General features: G+C 39.7%; 1 protein-coding gene across 6 annotated transcripts in view; it reads right to left on the bottom strand.

The window, feature by feature from the left end:
* Positions 1–13,196: 13,196 nt before the first annotated feature.
* Positions 13,197–17,459, bottom strand: part of LOC106927450 (RNA-binding protein Musashi homolog 2) — a 295,157-nt gene continuing 290,894 nt past the window's right edge. For 4 of the 6 annotated variants that reach the window (XM_088012508.1, XM_088012506.1, XM_088012502.1 and 1 more), the window contains 2 exons: positions 17,283–17,353; positions 13,197–15,612 (listed from right to left, as the gene is read on the bottom strand). In XM_088012508.1, coding sequence (XP_087868634.1) covers positions 17,312–17,353 — 42 coding nt within the window. In that variant the 3' untranslated portion in view covers positions 13,197–15,612; positions 17,283–17,311. The remainder of the gene's footprint in view (positions 15,613–17,282; positions 17,354–17,459) is intronic. The other 2 variants (XM_088012503.1, XM_088012505.1) reach the window with 2 other exon arrangements.

Here is a 17,459-nt window from a genome sequence, read left to right as displayed (position 1 = left end):
GCTGCGCTTCTTTTTGATCAGCTCGCACATTGTGTCAACAAGCTGCAGCATATTGTGTTGCTGCTAGGTGGAATTAAGCTTTGTGTGCTGGTGGGCTTCCACCGAGAGGGAGGGATGAGGAGGAGGAGGGGGGGCATTTGGTGCGATATGGGCCATTGACTGCCTTTCCATAGCTCGGGAACAATAATGAGATTTTTTTTTTTTTTTCCCCTCTCTCTTTCAGAATATCAGTGCCGCCATTCAGCACGCTGATTGTGTTTATGAAATTGTGCATACATCTCTCCGTGCTGGAGCAAGGAATGGGAAAGCTATTTTCAAAACATTAGCAAATTGTTTTCTGTTATTGTGCAGAGATTGATAAGGGTATGTGTTGCCTAAACGCAGAAGCCGACACACACACACACACACATACAGATGAAGGAAAATAGACAACAAAAAGAGGGGAAAAAAATAAATAAAGGTTGCGACTATGACTTGAATTTACTTTATAATATGTCAGTTTTCCTTCCATTAAGGTGGAACTAAATCCGATTGTCTCTTTATTCCCACGTTTACATTGTGCACTTGATGTGCTATTGCATTACTCTGCTGGTAACCAAGTTTTCCGATGAGATACAAAGGCGCCCTTGAGCTTGACCTCGCCTGTGATTTCCCACTGAGACAAATTGCTTGAGATTTCACAGAAATCAGTGTTATCTGATTACAAACCTATGCATGGCAGCGTTAACCACTGAAAATGCTTTTCCTCCTACTCCTGCGTGGTGGGCTCCAGCTCTCATTAGTGTTTGCAGCAACTTTGGGAGTAGAAACACTGCATTTGTGATATAAAAGTAAAAGCTTTTTTTCCTTTTTCTTCATCTCTCTCTCTCTTTTTTTTTTTTGATGGTACCACATCACAGCTGGAACACACCGCACTGTGATGTGGCTGATTGCTCAGGACATCAGAGGTGCAAGACATTTTGAGGCCATTTCTCTTACGGGAGCCATCTAAATGCTCCAAGTGCCGCATGATGGCTGCAAAACTCATCTCCATTTTTACCTCGGAGTATGACAAAGGAACTGTAGCGCTACCTGAGCTTCAGAACAAGGTTCTTACATCTCCAACATTTAGGGTCCGGCTGTATTCTTCTCAGACATCACAAAAAGAGACACGAAGCAGCCAATAGAATCACGGTTTCTGTGGAGAAACTGTGTAACGCGTACTCGTCTAGTGTTTACGTTGGAGTGGCAAGAAGAAACCCTTTGTTGAAGAAAGCGCTTGCAGTTTGACTAAATTTAGGGGCACGGCAAACACACTAAAGAAGGGGCACTGGTCAGATTAAGGTGATGGCAGCATCATGCTGTGGGGATGTTTTTGTTCCCATAGGAACAAGGAGTCGATGGACAATAAACGGAGCAAAAAAAAAACAAAAAAAAAAAACAGGAAGAAAGTCTTGTTAGAGGCTGGAGGCCACGAGAAGGTTCATCATCAATCTTAAACATGCTGCCAGGGTTACAGAGGAACAGATTAGATCAGATCATATTTATGGATTAGAATGACCTAGTCAAAGTCCAGACTTTAATCCAAAGCAGAAGCTATGGAAAGATTTGAAATGTTTAAGGAATGAGTTTGAGCTATTTTCCATTTCCAAAGTTTTGCTCTCTAAACTGTAACAACTATCAGTTAAGAACAAGTTACGACAGGACTGTGAGCTACAAAACTTTCCTGTTGGCAGTTCCTGCTGAGTACTGCAGGAAGTTAGGCTTCAAAAGAGGCCATTGTGAAGCAACTCATGCAAACTACAATTTTCCTTAGTAATGTGGTTGGGACACTGATAACAGATCCACCAGTGAATGGAAACGTTCTCCCACTGCCATTCCAGGCTTGAGTGTCTCTTACCGGCCAATCCAGGCTATATGGAGAGGTGGGGATTTGGACTTTGAAATTTTTCAGAAAACATATTCAGAAAATGTGTTTCCATCTTCTCGTTAGCTCTAACAATGTTCAGAAAAACCCAAAGAACACCTCATGCGAGTTTATTTATTTATTTATTTTATTTTGTATTTTGCCTTTTACATCGACCTTTTCTAATGCGATACTTCAAAATGTGCAAAAAAAAAAAAAAAACAATGATGGAAACAGTTTAAAAATAAAATGAAGCCACACAGCTCTGTTCTTTGACCGGTAGAATGTACATTTGGACACATGTTGTTCATTGTAGCCAACAATAAAACACTTGTCTTTTCCATCAGCCATTGTACAGCGATAAAACCAGCTGACCAAAAATTCTAGTTTTGGAATAATGAAATGAGCGAAGTTCCGCTTGGGTTGCTAGGTAACGGGGAAGTGACCCCCGATTGCGACTTAACCAGTTGCTTCACCGCCAAATGATCCACTACTTTGTTCTATCAATCAAAATCCCAATCAAATTAATTGACCTTTGCTGTGACAAAATGTGAAAAAATTAAAATGTTTTAAGGCACTGCAAATATGTGTTTATTTAATCAAAAGAGTAAAAAAAAACCTGGAATGATAATTCAGATGGAGATAACTACTCATCTTGTTATGATGTTGTGCCAACAGAGGCTCCGACATTAAAATCACGTGCTGCTGCTAATTATTTGCAATTAATAGTTTTAGAGAGACCTTTAAAAATGTCTGAAGACCTCCCCCGTCTTCTGAGGCGTATGTTCCCCCACCCCCAAGTAGAGGAGCACGCTCGGCCAGGTAATCATAGGTAATCCAGCAATAATGATCCCATCAACACCATTACTTTTTCTCTTCTCCCCTGCCATTTACTTTATATTTCAGCTCCGTCCTCCGGTGATAATTGTCGATCCAACCTGCCTCTACAGTCTGTTGCTCCCTGGTTTCACTCGGAGGCAACTATTGATTGCGGAGCATCATCAGATCCATGAAGACAATAATGATGAACAATGAACAGACAGCTGCATCCTCTGTGATCTCGGCCAAAACTGATGGCTTTTGTAATCACGTAATGCTTCATCTGGAGCATGACACTGGAGAAAAACAGGGCCACAATATGAGCATTTTCTGAGTCGGCTCGCCCGTGAGCTGCTCTGCTCTTCACGCGGCCCGTCGTCGAGGCGGCCGTGTTCTTTCAAACGCGCACGGAAAGGAGATCGAGACGCCTCTGAAAGAGGGGAAACCGACTGCTTGAGATAATGATTTTCTTTCTTTAAATGAATCTATTTACATTAAACTCATCTGTCACACACTGAAAAGGAGCAACGGAGTGTTAATGAGGTGACAGATGCTGTCAAAAGCAAGCAGAATGCCAATTTACTGATCCTTGACCTCACATTAAGTCCTAATTAGCATCATTTATTCTAGAGGATAATGAAACATACCAAAGTAATGAGATTACAGATATAATATCCTTCGGCGTTTTATAATGAAAGATAACAATTGCATTAGAAATTATATTTCATGAAGTAATCTGACAATTATGTTGATATCGGTTACACGAAATCTTTAATTTATGGTTTTTTTTTTGTTTGTGTGTGTGTGTGTGTGTGTGTCATCTGCAGCTAATTCGATTTAATTCACAATTCATCTGCATGATTTAATCCTTAAAAATGTTCCTGGTATTTTGGATGATGATGCTCAGTACAAATTTATCCCCAATATATTGCTGAAGATTTTTTTTTTAAGAAGTCACTTTAGGATTGTTGGTGATTATATATGTGAGACAGATGCGACTTCTCATACACTCAGCTTTTTTTTCCCTTCAGGATTGTTCAACATTTATCTCCATCAGTATCCGTCTTTGGTGACAATACTTTAAATCGCTGCTGCGCAAGTTACTTAAGATGCTGTTGCTAGGTAACTAAAGAGAGAGTTAGTTGATGCCGCCACCTTTACTTAGCAGGCTGTGAGAGGTTGAGTGGCTAAAACCAGATTCCTGTGCGGCTCTGGATCGCAGTTCGGTGAATTTATTGAAAATTCTATTCAGACGTATTATCTATTGATACTGATCATGTATCTATTGCAATATATAATATTATTGATTTATTGTCCAGCCCTGGTAGTGCCACAGGGAAAGACAACAAAAAAAAGTGAAACTCAGATGGAGCTAGTTGTTTATAATCAAGTGTAAGCTTGTGCAAGCACTGCAGCACAGCTAGCTGCAACATGAAGTTAGAAAAGTAGAAATTTAAAATGACAATCTAAGAAGTTGTGGGAGTGTTTCTAAGATGCGTGCACATTTATGGCTTGATGGTTATTGCTGAGGATGGCCACTCACAAGCCCTATGGTGGCTAAAACATCCTCTGGCAATGAGTCAAATGTTGCCACCATCAACATGATGTTAATTGCTGAGCAGTTAGTATTTTCCATTAGCAACACAAAGAATATTAGCGCCGTGAACGGCTCCCTACCTAGAAAAACACTCCCTGCCCCACACCTGAGAAAGATGCGCCCGTTTGTTCCTTAAACAATCCAGGAGGCAGTTCCTCGCACGCGATTCCATCTGCGTTCACGGCTGCAGACTATTTGCTATTCCCAGAAGGTCATTTGGTTAATGCACATTTGAGTTTTCATGGGCTCTTAACTAGTTTTTAATCAGCAATTATTAGTGCATTGGAAGGCTGTGCAGGCGCTGCACTCTCCGCTGGCAGGAGAGTGCCCATCAATGTCACGTCAATTTCCATGCCAAGGGCTACATTAGGCCCGGAGTCTGGCAGGAAGCAGCCACCTGAGTGCCTCATCTCCCCATCCACAACAGTCTTCCCATCAACTATTGACTCTATTACACAGCACTGTCAAAAAAATTTTCCGCTCCAAAAGAGGAGCAACCATTACATAGCTGTGCGGGGAGATAATTTAGTGATGCACATAAAATTAAGTGCACATCCACTGAACGTTGCTCATTATTGCTCTTGAATTCCTACAAAGCCGGCGGGATCATGGCTGCTCCTCAACCTTTCATTCCGTTCCTCATTTTCAAGGTATAAACACAGGTTGATTATTTAGACTGATGTACTACATAAATAGCTGTCATTTCCGCCTATACCTAAGCGAACTGTAATTGGCAATTAAACGTGCCAGCATTTCAGACCGGCTCTTAATTACCGTTAATAGATGCCGAGTGGCCCTGAGGTGTCCTCGCAGGATGAGGATCTCCTGCAGAACAGCATCACCAGATGAATATGCAGAGTGGGCAGGTATCCTTCACCGCCACCGTCCCTCCTCCGTCTCTTGGATCTGCCACTTCTTTGTTGCAGCCGCTCAGTGGCCGGAGCTTTTGGTGATGCTGCTGCATCCTTGCTTTGACATTTCAGCACATGGAGACTTGTTTGTGTTTGCCGTAGAGCTGCTGTCACATCCAGCCTGTTAGAGCTGGCCCAAGGGAAATTTGCACAGAGCCACTGGCACGAGGCTGAGGCCTTCAAACGAGCCGGTAACACGCACACATGCTGGGGTAAAGTTTATGTGCATGTGGGGGTTCTGCTTGAAAGAAAAAGTTTCAGTGTTGCACAAATGTTTGAAACTACAAAAGGCAGACAAGTTAACCAAGACTCCTGGTAAAGATTTAAAGCTATACGTATTATTCACTTTTAGAGAGCTGCAGCAAAGAATTGCAGCTTTTAGATGCTACCTACATGCTAACCAGATGTATGGAATGCTAATAAGCTTTTTCTGTATGAAGAGAAATAAAGGGATGCAAAGTTCCAATCAAAGTTCAGTGGCTCTGCTCCTCACCTCCCTCTTGACCTCTGAGGGAGGGTGCTTCTCGACAGCAGAGTGCCATGAATGCTAAGGCTAGTCGTCATGGCCACCAACGAAGGACTGAAACAGTACGTTGTTTTCCCACCATTAGCAATCATGTACGTACCCCAGCATGATTAGCAGCGGTAAGACCTTCCTCCTGGCTCTGATTGGTTGTTTTGGACCGAGAGTGGTACATTTCTTCAGACAGGGAGAAGGCTACTTTTTTTCAGACTGTCTCATATTATACTGTAACGACATGATGACAGTTTTAACAAATATATATATGTAAAAAAAAAGTTAAATAAAAGTTACATACCCCAAATCAAACTGACCGAAATAAAATCACCAAAGACGCACACATTAATAATCAAACTAAGTAAAAAAAAATATATCTAGAAACATCCAAAAGTCTACTGGCAGTTTTACTGTAAATGTGTGTTTTGGTCAGCCGAGAGTAAAATTATGTTTTTAGGCAGCAAACACACTACATGGGTCTGATCTGAAGCAGTGGATCAAAGTGATGATGTGGGCCTGTGTTGCTTCTAGAGTTTGGACTCTGAAATAAAATTAGCTTATACATCAAAATGTAGTCAGTCAGAAAGTGGAAAGTCTGTCACTACTGAGTCACATAGACAAATCAAACACACTGAAAAGAATAGAACTGAGAGACATTTAAAAAAAAAAAAAGTCAAATGTAGTTGAAATAAGTTTGTCAAAGTTACTTTCTTGATGAACTTAATGTGATTACTTGTGACCAGTTAACACAATATATTTAAGTCGGATTCCCTGTTTTCCTTTTTTCAGTGCAAGAACTGGTACATGAATCTGCCTTCCACCATCTCGGTTTCCAATAAAACCCACAGCAGACCTGCAGGAGGAGCTGTAGTGAAGCGAGCGTAAGGAACCCAGAACTGTGGAGCAAACAGAGATTGGTGACATAAATAGACTAAATGCTGCTCTATGGGCAAAATGGGGTTTAGTAGATTACTGACAGCAGGGAGAGTAATAACTATGACAAGAGTGTAAGATAAAGCTACTGCAAAAAAAAATATGAAAATCAAAGATTTTTACACATCTTTCCCACAGGTGCCAAATGATGTGTTTTACAGTGCCGATGCATTACTAACAGAGGAAGAATCTTTTCATTTCTAAAATCAGGCGGCTGTGAGAGAATCTGCCCATCCAAACCTTTTTTTTTTTTTTTTTAAAAAAGTACATTTACACAGCAGAGTGGTCTTTTGCCTAAATAATATTTCTACTTTGAAGCAAACTTTGATTTGACAGATTAAAACAGCTCTCTCTTCTACGCTACGAGCTGACATTTAGCTCCCATAATGACTTCTGATTGTCTCGCAGAGTTCCACCAAAGACCCCAATCGTTGTGTTTAAGGGCCTGTGAGTGTTGAGCTCTCTGATCATAATGGCGCTTTTAATTAGCACTTAATTAAAGGCAGGTGGACTGGAAAGGTCAAGCAGCTAGGCTTCGAAGTTAAAAACGCAGTCATCGGGGGCATCGATGCTTTGATGGGTCTGGCTGCTAATACAGTGACCACAGTCTGGACAGAGCTCTGCCTCGGCAATCCTTCTCAGCTTTTCTCACGCTCAGTTTTTCTATGCGGTGGACTGCACAAGTGCGCTTTGGCGGGATATTTTACCGTTTCTTTAATTCGGGTGTTTATTCATTGTGATTGCTTGTGGATGTCTGGGCCAAGCAGAAAAGAAAATCAAAAACTCCCCCGAGAACAAATTGGATCAACAATGTTCTCATTACACAAAGGAGAGAAGAAAAGGGAAAAAAAAAAAACCCAACAACAGCGGTGTGATCTAAACTTGTGAAGCCTCGGCCGTGAAGAACGTGGCTGAGAACAGTATTGATCTCAGTCAGAATAAATAGATCACCTTGTCCAAATGAGTGATGAAGCTGTCAGACTGTTGGTCTCACCTGACAAGCATCCACATTAGAAATCCCCATGGCTGAATTTCAGCAGCATCGTGTGAAACAAGGCTGTTTTATATGTGCTGGAGGATCCCCACCGTGGAAGCTCTGTATGCAATGGAGAATTTATTTTCTTAACTTATTAAACAAAATCACATTGTGTGAAATCATCACTTCACACAGTATGCTAATGAACACCCGAACAGTTTCTCAGAAATGTTGAATGTAAGAGCAACGAAAAATGTATTTTTAATAGAGACATGTCAAAAATATTAAGGTTCATCTCCATGTACTGCACAGGATACACACTCAGTCCTTCACTTCCTTTTGCATGAATGACCAGCCTGTGGATCTGGGCTCAGGTTGCTTCAGCAGCGACCTTCAGGTCATCGGCACAGCTGGTTCAGGCGTTTCTTGCTTCTTCCTGCTGATGTTACTTTCAAAACTGACAATGACGCCTGGTACAGAGTCCTTCTAGAAAATCACATCAACTTATCCATAAAGCTCGTTTGGGGGGGGGGGGGGGGGCGGAAGGGGGGGAATGAAGTTTTGTAAAAATGTCATGATACACGGCAGAGCTGGAGTGTTTGTTTAACCCGCTGCAGCAGTTGCAGATCAAATCCTGGATATGTTTTGTTTGTGCCGACTCGAGAATCACACTCCAGCTGCAGGTCATGTTTTACAAATGGAATGGACTCTGCTTCAATACTTTAATAGGCTGCGGTTATATCTGTTGACTAACATTTTTTCCTTCCACTAAACTTTTCATGAATTCTCCTGGATACGGCACTCCAGCTTCTTTTATATCAATTGTGATATTTTAGATTGCAACATAATCAAACCTTCCCCGGAATTAAAAATCTGTTTTTATGCTGGTGTGAAATATTCAAGTTTCTACAAAAACTTAATTTGGGGGTTTCTGTTGGCTGCATGCCAGAATCGTTGAAATTAAGAAGTTATCATTAAGTGAGTTTAATGTTTGGAAATGACTTAACACTATTAGAAAAGTCTGTATACAAATATATTTATAAAATCTAATAATTTGAGACGTTGGAGGAAAACGTCAGCTCGCAGCAGAACTAAGAGCTTGAAGACAAACACATCAAAGGTAAAGCGTTATAAGCGTGTCTCCCTACACTTGTAAGGATCTAAACTCACCGTCATGCACTTGTCTGTGGAACTCATTTACTTTGGCACGTCTTCGATTCTTTCCACTCCTCCCTGGGATCCATGTGAAGGAAATGGGAATGAAGCAGCCTCCTTTTCCTCCTCCTCTTCTTCTTCCTCCTCCTCCTCCCAGGATCTGTTCAGGTGCTGGCAGAGGCCACTGAGGGGCAGCAGTATTACACTGCAGCTCCTGCTTTCCGCCGCTGTTCCTTTCCCCAAACTCCATTAATCTCACCGTGCAGAGTGACCCCAAACGACCCCGGGTGCCAGGACGTGCAGTGTGTGTGTGTGTGTGTGTATGTGTGTGCGTGTATCGGAAATGTGGACTGGAAGTCTGTGTTTGGACTGAACACAGCAAACGTCCCACAAACGGTGGAGCGTCCGGCTCCAAGATACCACTCGGTTCAGACTCTAAGCCGTGACGATTCGCCGCATCTCAAACGTGTTTCGTGTCGTCGTGTGGAGACGGCATCGGATTCATTTTCTTTGGATTGGGAAAAAAGCAGAAATATGACGCCAGAGTGGAAACCAGTAATATAACAATTCAGTTTATTTTTAGTTATTTTTCCAGACAGACACATCAATTTCTGGACCACAGTAGAGGATGGAAACCTTTCACAGACATATTTTTTTTTGTCAATATTATTATTTGAAAATACAAATATAAAATTAGACTTTCCACATTTGATATGTGAGAGACCCCCATCCATTATTATCACCATTATTATTTCAGAATATTTTTACAATAGGGCTTGAGCAAAGCCATATGATAACCTGAAAGATGCTTTCAGATGTCAGTCAAGTCTGTCTGTCTCTCGCCATAAAAAGTCGGTTAACATAAAAAAACAGGGGCAAGTGTTAGGAATGGGCCGGCGGCAGCGAGCGCGGCTCTGTGCTCGGCCTGCGGAGACGCGGAAGCACAGCAGAGCCTCTCGCTGCCGGCCGGGCGCTCTGAAGGGGGGCGTCTGGGCTCCACCCCGCTCCCCCTCTCGGGTGTGTGTGTGCGTTCTGCTCCGTCCAGACGCCGGCGGGCGGAGGGAGTGAAATCATGTCTTCGAACGTCAGCTAGTGAGAGCATGTTTCGACTAAATGCACGAGGAATATTTCGTATACAGCTGAGGTCTCCAGTCTAGTATTTTCACACAAAAGTCAAAAATGGGTGAAAATTGCAAATATATATATGTATTCTCATGGACACACACACACACACACATACACACACGCACGTATATATATATATATATATATATATATATATATATATATATATATATTGCAACTGTTGGTATATTTAGCAATGAATGCGGCTGAGATGGTTTGAAGGGAAATTCACCCTAAAACGTGACCTCGTGAGAACTTGTGTTATTTCTGTCACCTTGACGAGTTCAGTCGACGTTTCTGAACCTGAACCGTTTTTATATTTATATCCTGTGACAAGAGGAGCCAAAACTATAAATATAAAGTGTTGGCGAGTCACTTTGTGGCCTCGGAGACTAACTTTGTGGTCACTGTGACTGTAGCCAGTATCTCTCAGAGATAAGGGCACATAGTCTGGCTTTAAACCATTTAGCACCTCTGTGATTAAGCCTCTCTTTGTCTTTCTCTCTCTCTCTTTTTATTTTCTGGGGTTAAAAATGCTCTACAACATTCCACGAGCCGTCAAGGTCAGTCGAGAGTGACCGGAAGTACAGCGAAGTCTGAGCCTTACGATAAAACCAGTGAATTGAGTTGAAACAAAATGAAGACTGCATGCTTTGGACAGAAATATCAGAAGCGTGTGCAGTTTTAGGGTGGGATTTTCCACTACTGAATGGGGGATATTATGGTTTGGCCATTGCCTAGCACTTGCCTCGAGATTCAAGTTTAAATGGATACGGTAGTACACTACAAATGTCAACACCATTCCAGGTTGACTTTTTTTGAATCTTTTTTTTTTTTGAGATTACTTTTCTTTCCTTTGTTTTTTTTTTCTTAAACTGAGACCCGTCCCCTCTCCCCGAATGGATAAGCTAGTCTACTAAGATGTGTAACATTCATCAGCTGTAAACTGCTGTCAGTTTGAGAATAAATGAAATTACAGCAAGAGCCATGCTACCTTAAAGTCCAAGCTACAAGATACGAAACAAAAATGGCATTTTCTAGTATTGTGCAAGGGGCAAAAATGAACCATTTCAATGTTTTCCCTCCGCCCCCCTTTTTTAAATGAATTTATGGGCAATTATAGTTAAAGAGCCACCCAGAGCTGAAAAAAATCACATGGTGTGCAACTCAGGCGATGCTCTCTTTATTTCTGTCTGAATAAGGCTGAAATTTTAGTGCCACCGGATAAACAAATTGTTAAAATTATAAGTGGCATATCCTATTTCCTTCCTTAATGATTCAATATCAATGAATTATTTATTGTTCCAGACATAAGGACAATTAAAATCATTGAAATGTACTTACCTTTAAATAAAACACCCTGTGTGCTTGTTTGAATTGACTGGCGATCAAGCAGTCCTCTACTCCAAATACTGCATGTAATCTAGCAGAATAGAGCAGCTGATGGCGCCTCGGAAAAGTATTCATACCCCTTGAACTTTTTCATGTTTCCAAGCAAAAACAGCGAATCTCTGTGTGTAACAGACCAACACAAACCAGAGCAGGACTGTGAACAATTCAGGCACTATAGAGTTTGCAAAAAGCCACGCAGGCACACGGCAAACATGAGATAAAAATGCAACTTTTTGAGGCAGACAATTTAAACCCGACATCACCCTGAACACAACTTCCCCCATTAGAACATGGCAGTGGAAGTATCATGCTGTTGGGATGTTTTTTCTTCAGCAAGGACAGGGAGGCTACTTGTGTCCAAAAAAAGACACAAGAAGCTAAAAGCTGAGCAGTTCTGCAAGAAAACCTGCTGCAAAAAAAAAACAAAAAACACTTGAGATTTCTATGTGATCAGATCAGATCCAGACTGAAATACAATTGAAAACTCGTGGCGAGATTTGAACGTTACTGTTCAGCGAGTCTCCTTCCAATCTCAGTGGGATAGAGACAGTTCGCCAAGAAGGTCAGCATCTAGAAGTGCAAATCTGGTAGAGACTTACACCAAAATACTAGCAGGTGTAACTGAACGGTGGTTCTGCAATGTGAATGCAAACGCACGCCGCACTTTTCAGATTTTAATTTGTGGAAAAAAAATAAAAAGTAGAACCAATTTTGTTCAACGTCACAAATGTGTTTCTCAAGGAAATGCATCAATGTTTGTGGATGTAATATGACAAAGTATGAAAAAGTTCAAGGAGTACGAAGTGAGGTGATGTGACCCAAATATACGCCATAAAATGTTAGAAATTATTAAGTAAAATTATGCCACCGGAAGATAAAGTGGACTGAATTGAGAGCACCTCTTATCAAAATTTAGGGTATAAAATGTTCTTGAATCCAGCAATAAGTTAAAATGCCAGTCTGGTTCTACACTGAACTAAAACATCTAATGTTGGCAAACAAACAACAGCTATTATTTATTTAAAGTCTTCTTCTTTAATGAAGTGTGTTGTGCTGTTTTGTAGAGTATGACATCTGGAAACGGTTTGAAATCATCATCATCTTATTTTTTGTTTAAATCCAGAAAGTGATTTGTACTTGAATAATTAAAGACCAGAGAGTTTTATCAAACCTCTGGTGTGACTGATGTTGGAGTTTAATTTTTCTAGTCATTTTTCTAATTTGCTTTTACGTGTTCCTCCTACAAAAAAAAAAAAAAAAAAAAAAAAAAGTTCTGTCTAGCATTAGCATTTAAGGTAGTATGGCACACCCCTTTTAAAACATTCAAGGGTGGGGATCCAAATAATGCCTTGTGTACAATTCCATCTTACAGCAACAATTTCTCCATTGTTCATCCGTGAGAGCTTTGGTTAGCTGAAACCATGTTAGAGTGGCAAAAAAACAAAAAACAACAAAAAAACAAACAAAAAAAACTGAAGGAAAAAAACAACAACAAAAGAACAAAAAAGAAAACAAAACCTAAACAAACGTACAGGGAATAAATTACAACAAACAAATATCAGAACAACATGATCATTGAGAGAAAGATCTATCTTGACTGGTTTCTAAATCCACTATTCACTACAAGTATTATATAAATGAGTCCTATATAACATCTACTTTGTAATTACAGGAGATAGAAAAAGAGCGCGAGGAGGGAGGGGGGGCTAAATATGAGAGAAAGGAGAGGTAGAGCGAGGGAGAACAACAAAGCACTACACTGGTATCAAAGACAGCACTCTGTTTACAAGTTAACTGTGATTTCTTTACACACTAATGAAGTACATGGATGAGCAACAAAAGATGGCGGCATCTCTGAGGATGTGGCATGGAAAGAGAGAACGTAATGGATGCACAGTACATTTTTAATAGTATAATACAATTATTAATATAGAAACCACAAAGTATCAATAAAACTCTGATTAAACTTGAAATCAGCAAAGCGTCTTTCTTTTTTTGTCTTTTTTTGTTTTTTTTACTTTTGTATTTCTTCTTCTCTTATACATTTGAACATTACAAGTTTTTTTTTTCCTTTAAATTATTACTTGATCACACCTCCATATCATTTACTTTAGAAGTATCCAGCATATTTATTACCTGGTTGTTTTAAAAGAAAGAAAGAAAAAAAAAGAAAGGAAACAAGTGCATAAAAAAAGAAAACAACGGCATTGATAACATTTAAAAACCAGACCGCACTCTGGCGTGTAACATTACTATTATTATTATTTAATAATAAATCGATGTCAAGAATAAAACCTTTTTTTGTAACCACACTAATATACGGTGTAAAGCCGAGTGCGGCTACAGATAGTGAATAATTCAGTGTCATCTTTTGACCCTGTATAAATATCCTCAGGTGAGACGTGGGTCTAAAGGATAGAAATCCAAGTGTACGCTGCGACACGCCCGTTTTCACATCCCGAGCTGCTTGTCCGGTTGGGAACACGCTAACCCCTCCCCCCGGCCCCACCCCGAGCGACCCGACCCGACCGCCGGTAAATCCTTCATGCTGTCCCAAAGCACAAGGCCGTTTGTAAAAAGCCAACATACACATGTGCAAACAAGAGGATGGCCTGTACTTCACAACTCACAGTGCAGCGATTACTCGCTGTAAAATAGCCTTTCAGTGTTTTCTTTTGCAGTTTTTTTTTTTTTTTTTTTTTGACATTTTCGCCACTAGAATAAATTAAAAACCCGCCGATGATTCCACGGTAGAAGTCACGAAGGCTGAGGTATGGTATCAAAATGTTTACTGTCCTAATTCATTCAAAACAGAACCGATTCAAAGAACAAGCAGTATATATATATTTATATTTATATATATATATATATATATATGTAGATAAAAAGGCTCGAGCATGGAGCCCAGGTACTTTGTTCCATGACGTGAATCAGGAACAAGCAGGATGAAACGGACATTAAACACAAACAGCTAACACGTTCCTCTCAGCAGTAGAAAAGCGTCAGGATGCGCAGAGCTCTGCGAAACGCCCGCTTCAAGTTCGAACCACCGCGTATCTTCGTACAGTGTGCTTTGGATAAAAATCTTTAACTTTTCCTCTCTCTCTCTTCGTCTCTCCCACATTGAAGTGATCTTTAAATCATAATTGCTGTTCTGTCTCTAAAACGGCATTTAGACTAAACTCACCGGTCATAAATTTGCTGGTATGACACTTAAAACGATGTTCCGCGTTCAGTATTTACAACGGCTGTTTGTGGGCTTTGTTATACCGTCTCTCAGCAGAAACAAAACAAAAAAAAAACCAGAATAACAAAAAAAACAAAAAAAAAAACGTAGAATATTGTTTACAGCTTTTTCTTCTATTCACACGCTAGAACGTATTTCTTTTGACACACCATCACAAAAATATGCTATTCTCTCACTGAGCTGGTTATATGCAGTGACTGGAATAATATGTACAGCTACATTTCTTTTTCTCAAGTTTCAATTCACAATGTCGTTATATGAAATTTGTTATAGCATATATATATATATTTATATATATTTATATTTCTACACAACAGAAACGACACTTATAAAAAAGGACCATAAAAATATTGGAGTCCTCTTTGTATTGCCCAAAAATAGGTAATCATGGTTTACAATGAGACATCACAAGAAATAAAACAGCTACTAAAATTTATTACTTAGATACCTTCTGTTTAAAATTTCCTTTTTTTTTTCTCCTCCAAGCCCGACCACACTGAGCTTATTTTTTTTTGCTGAAAGACCGAATGGAACTATCCCAACCACTTTTGTTTCATTTTTTCTTTTTTTTGCCATTACACTAACCAATACGAAGATGAAGACGTGACTTGCAGATATTCTTGGCTCTGACCCGCCGTACTTTAAAAACAAAACAAAACAAAAAAAAAATCAGAAAATGCACTTACAAACTACCAGAAGATAAAAAGTCGAGGTTGAACTCAGGCGACACGCTAGAAAGTAATCAAAAACAAAACGCTAAGGGAAGGAGGAAATCGGTGAGTGAAGTTGACGTGGAACATCATACCAAACCAGGTTGTAAAGGTATAGGAGGTTTGGGTTATAGTACAGCAGTTGTTTGTTTTTCTGAGATGACAAACGTTTTTTTTTCTCTTCTTCCTCTTCTTCTTCTTCTCCTTCTTCTTCACATGGTTTCCGCTTTTCGCTCGTTTAGCCATCGGTGACGCTGTAGTGCTTGAAGTTGGATAATCATCACCTGCACACAAAGCCAATTAGAAACTCCGTCCTGTCTGTCCCGGGCCACCAGATATACTCTGCTGGGTAGTGAAAGAAAAGCAAAGGCACAAAAAAAGGAGAAGGTTATTATCGTATCTGGACAGAAGTGCTGTTGACACCATTTCATACAGTTTTCCTAATAAAGTACTACGAATGCTTGTGGAGACGAGGAATCTAAAAACTAAGCGATGAAGATGACAACTGTTTGATACCTCTGCAACCACCAACAAAGACGTGTAAAAAGCCTTTAGAAAATATAAATTCACTTTATAATTAGGAAAAAACATCAGTGAGCTTTTAACCTCCTCTATCTCATTTGTTTCCTGTTCTAAGGTGAGTCATGTCTACCTAATTAAATGTACATAGATACTATGGATGCTCTGCACATCAGCAATAACATCAGTATCGGCTAATATAGGGCATTTTTTTTTTAAATATTGATGTTGGTCAAATAAATAAAACTGGACCAATATTTACAACTGATTTATTTCCATCGTCCTGTTGTGTGTTTCTGCAGGGATAGAGGAGATTGGCCATGTGGTATTTCCCACAATCCCCAAAGGATTGTGGGAAGTTCAACTGAAGAAGATAATCAGTTGTGAAGTCAGCAATGTAGTCATTTTTTTTCAAAATGTCGAAAGAGTTGGGAAATATATCATACATAAAATATCAGTAAATATCGGTTATTGGCAATATTAATATGAGATATCGATATCGGCTCAAATTTTCATATCAGTAAATCCCTAATAGACAGTGATTAACCTAAACTAGAGAAACGCTTGGGGAGGCATCGATTTTGTTAAAAACTAGTTTTTTTCTCCCCTGATAGATCGCAAAACAATGATTTTAAGTCAAACAAATTCCTCAGGGGATTGTAAAAGAAAGGGCTATTTTTAACTTTTATTGGATAAAATTGTGCAACTTCATTTATTTTCAAGCTTTTTACACGTTTTTAGTAGGGATGCCAAGTTACAGCGGAGGGTGCTGAAACTACAGCGGTTTACGCAAGCTTCGTGAATGTGTTTGGACATAAGAATGAAATAAAATTACATCCCACTGTTGTGTAAAACAAAGCCAAAGGGGCTTTTTAAATGAAAATTAACACATCACAACATTGCACAAAGGAGCTCTGGGTATGTCAGGCATTACATCTGCAAAAATAGCTACAGGGAAATAGAATTATTTTCTTTTTCTGGAATCATAAATCCTGACAATTTCATTGCACAAACAAGTAACAATTTAAGCAAAATGGTTGATAGGAGAGAAATAATTGTTAGGGCACTTGCTTTTTTTATATAATGAATAAAATGCGCTGCCGCTTTCGCTTCTGTAGCAACAGGGTGTTGACTTATTGAGTTGTTGACATATGATTGGCTAAAACAAGACACTACTGGAGGATGAAGGCATTTCAAATGTTAAAATGAGAAGAAGAAAAAATGAAGAGCTGATAGTATGCTAGTGTGTGGGACCTGAGCGACTCAGTTAATCACACAAATCGGCCGAGATTACTTTTTTAAATTTTTTTTTACTTAAATGTGGATGTTTTTTTGTTTGTTTTTAAAAAAAAGAGAAACGCTCCCTCTCACACACACACCTGTACCACCAGCTCCAGCATTCTGACATAGAGGTGGTGAAAAACGGCGAAGAATGTGATGAACACACACATCAAGACAATACTTTAGAGAAAAGCACAGTAAATAAAAGGCAATACCTCTGATGAGATAGCAACCGGCCACCTGTTCAATGGTATCCGTTTGTAAAAGCTGTCGCAATCAACGGGCCCTAAAAGTGTACAGTTAGTGCTGTTGTCAGTATGCATTTCAAAGACAGAAAAAGTGAGTATCATATCAACGTTTGTTTGTTTTATTTTCTGCTAGCATGAATGTGA

Source organism: Poecilia mexicana, unplaced genomic scaffold (genome assembly GCF_051168715.1).
Source record: "Poecilia mexicana isolate PSO_F unplaced genomic scaffold, ASM5116871v1 scaffold_14, whole genome shotgun sequence".
Lineage (NCBI taxonomy): Eukaryota > Metazoa > Chordata > Actinopteri > Cyprinodontiformes > Poeciliidae > Poecilia > Poecilia mexicana.
The sequence above is the reverse complement of the archived record's forward strand: the minus strand, read 5'-3'. Positions and strand labels throughout refer to the sequence as shown.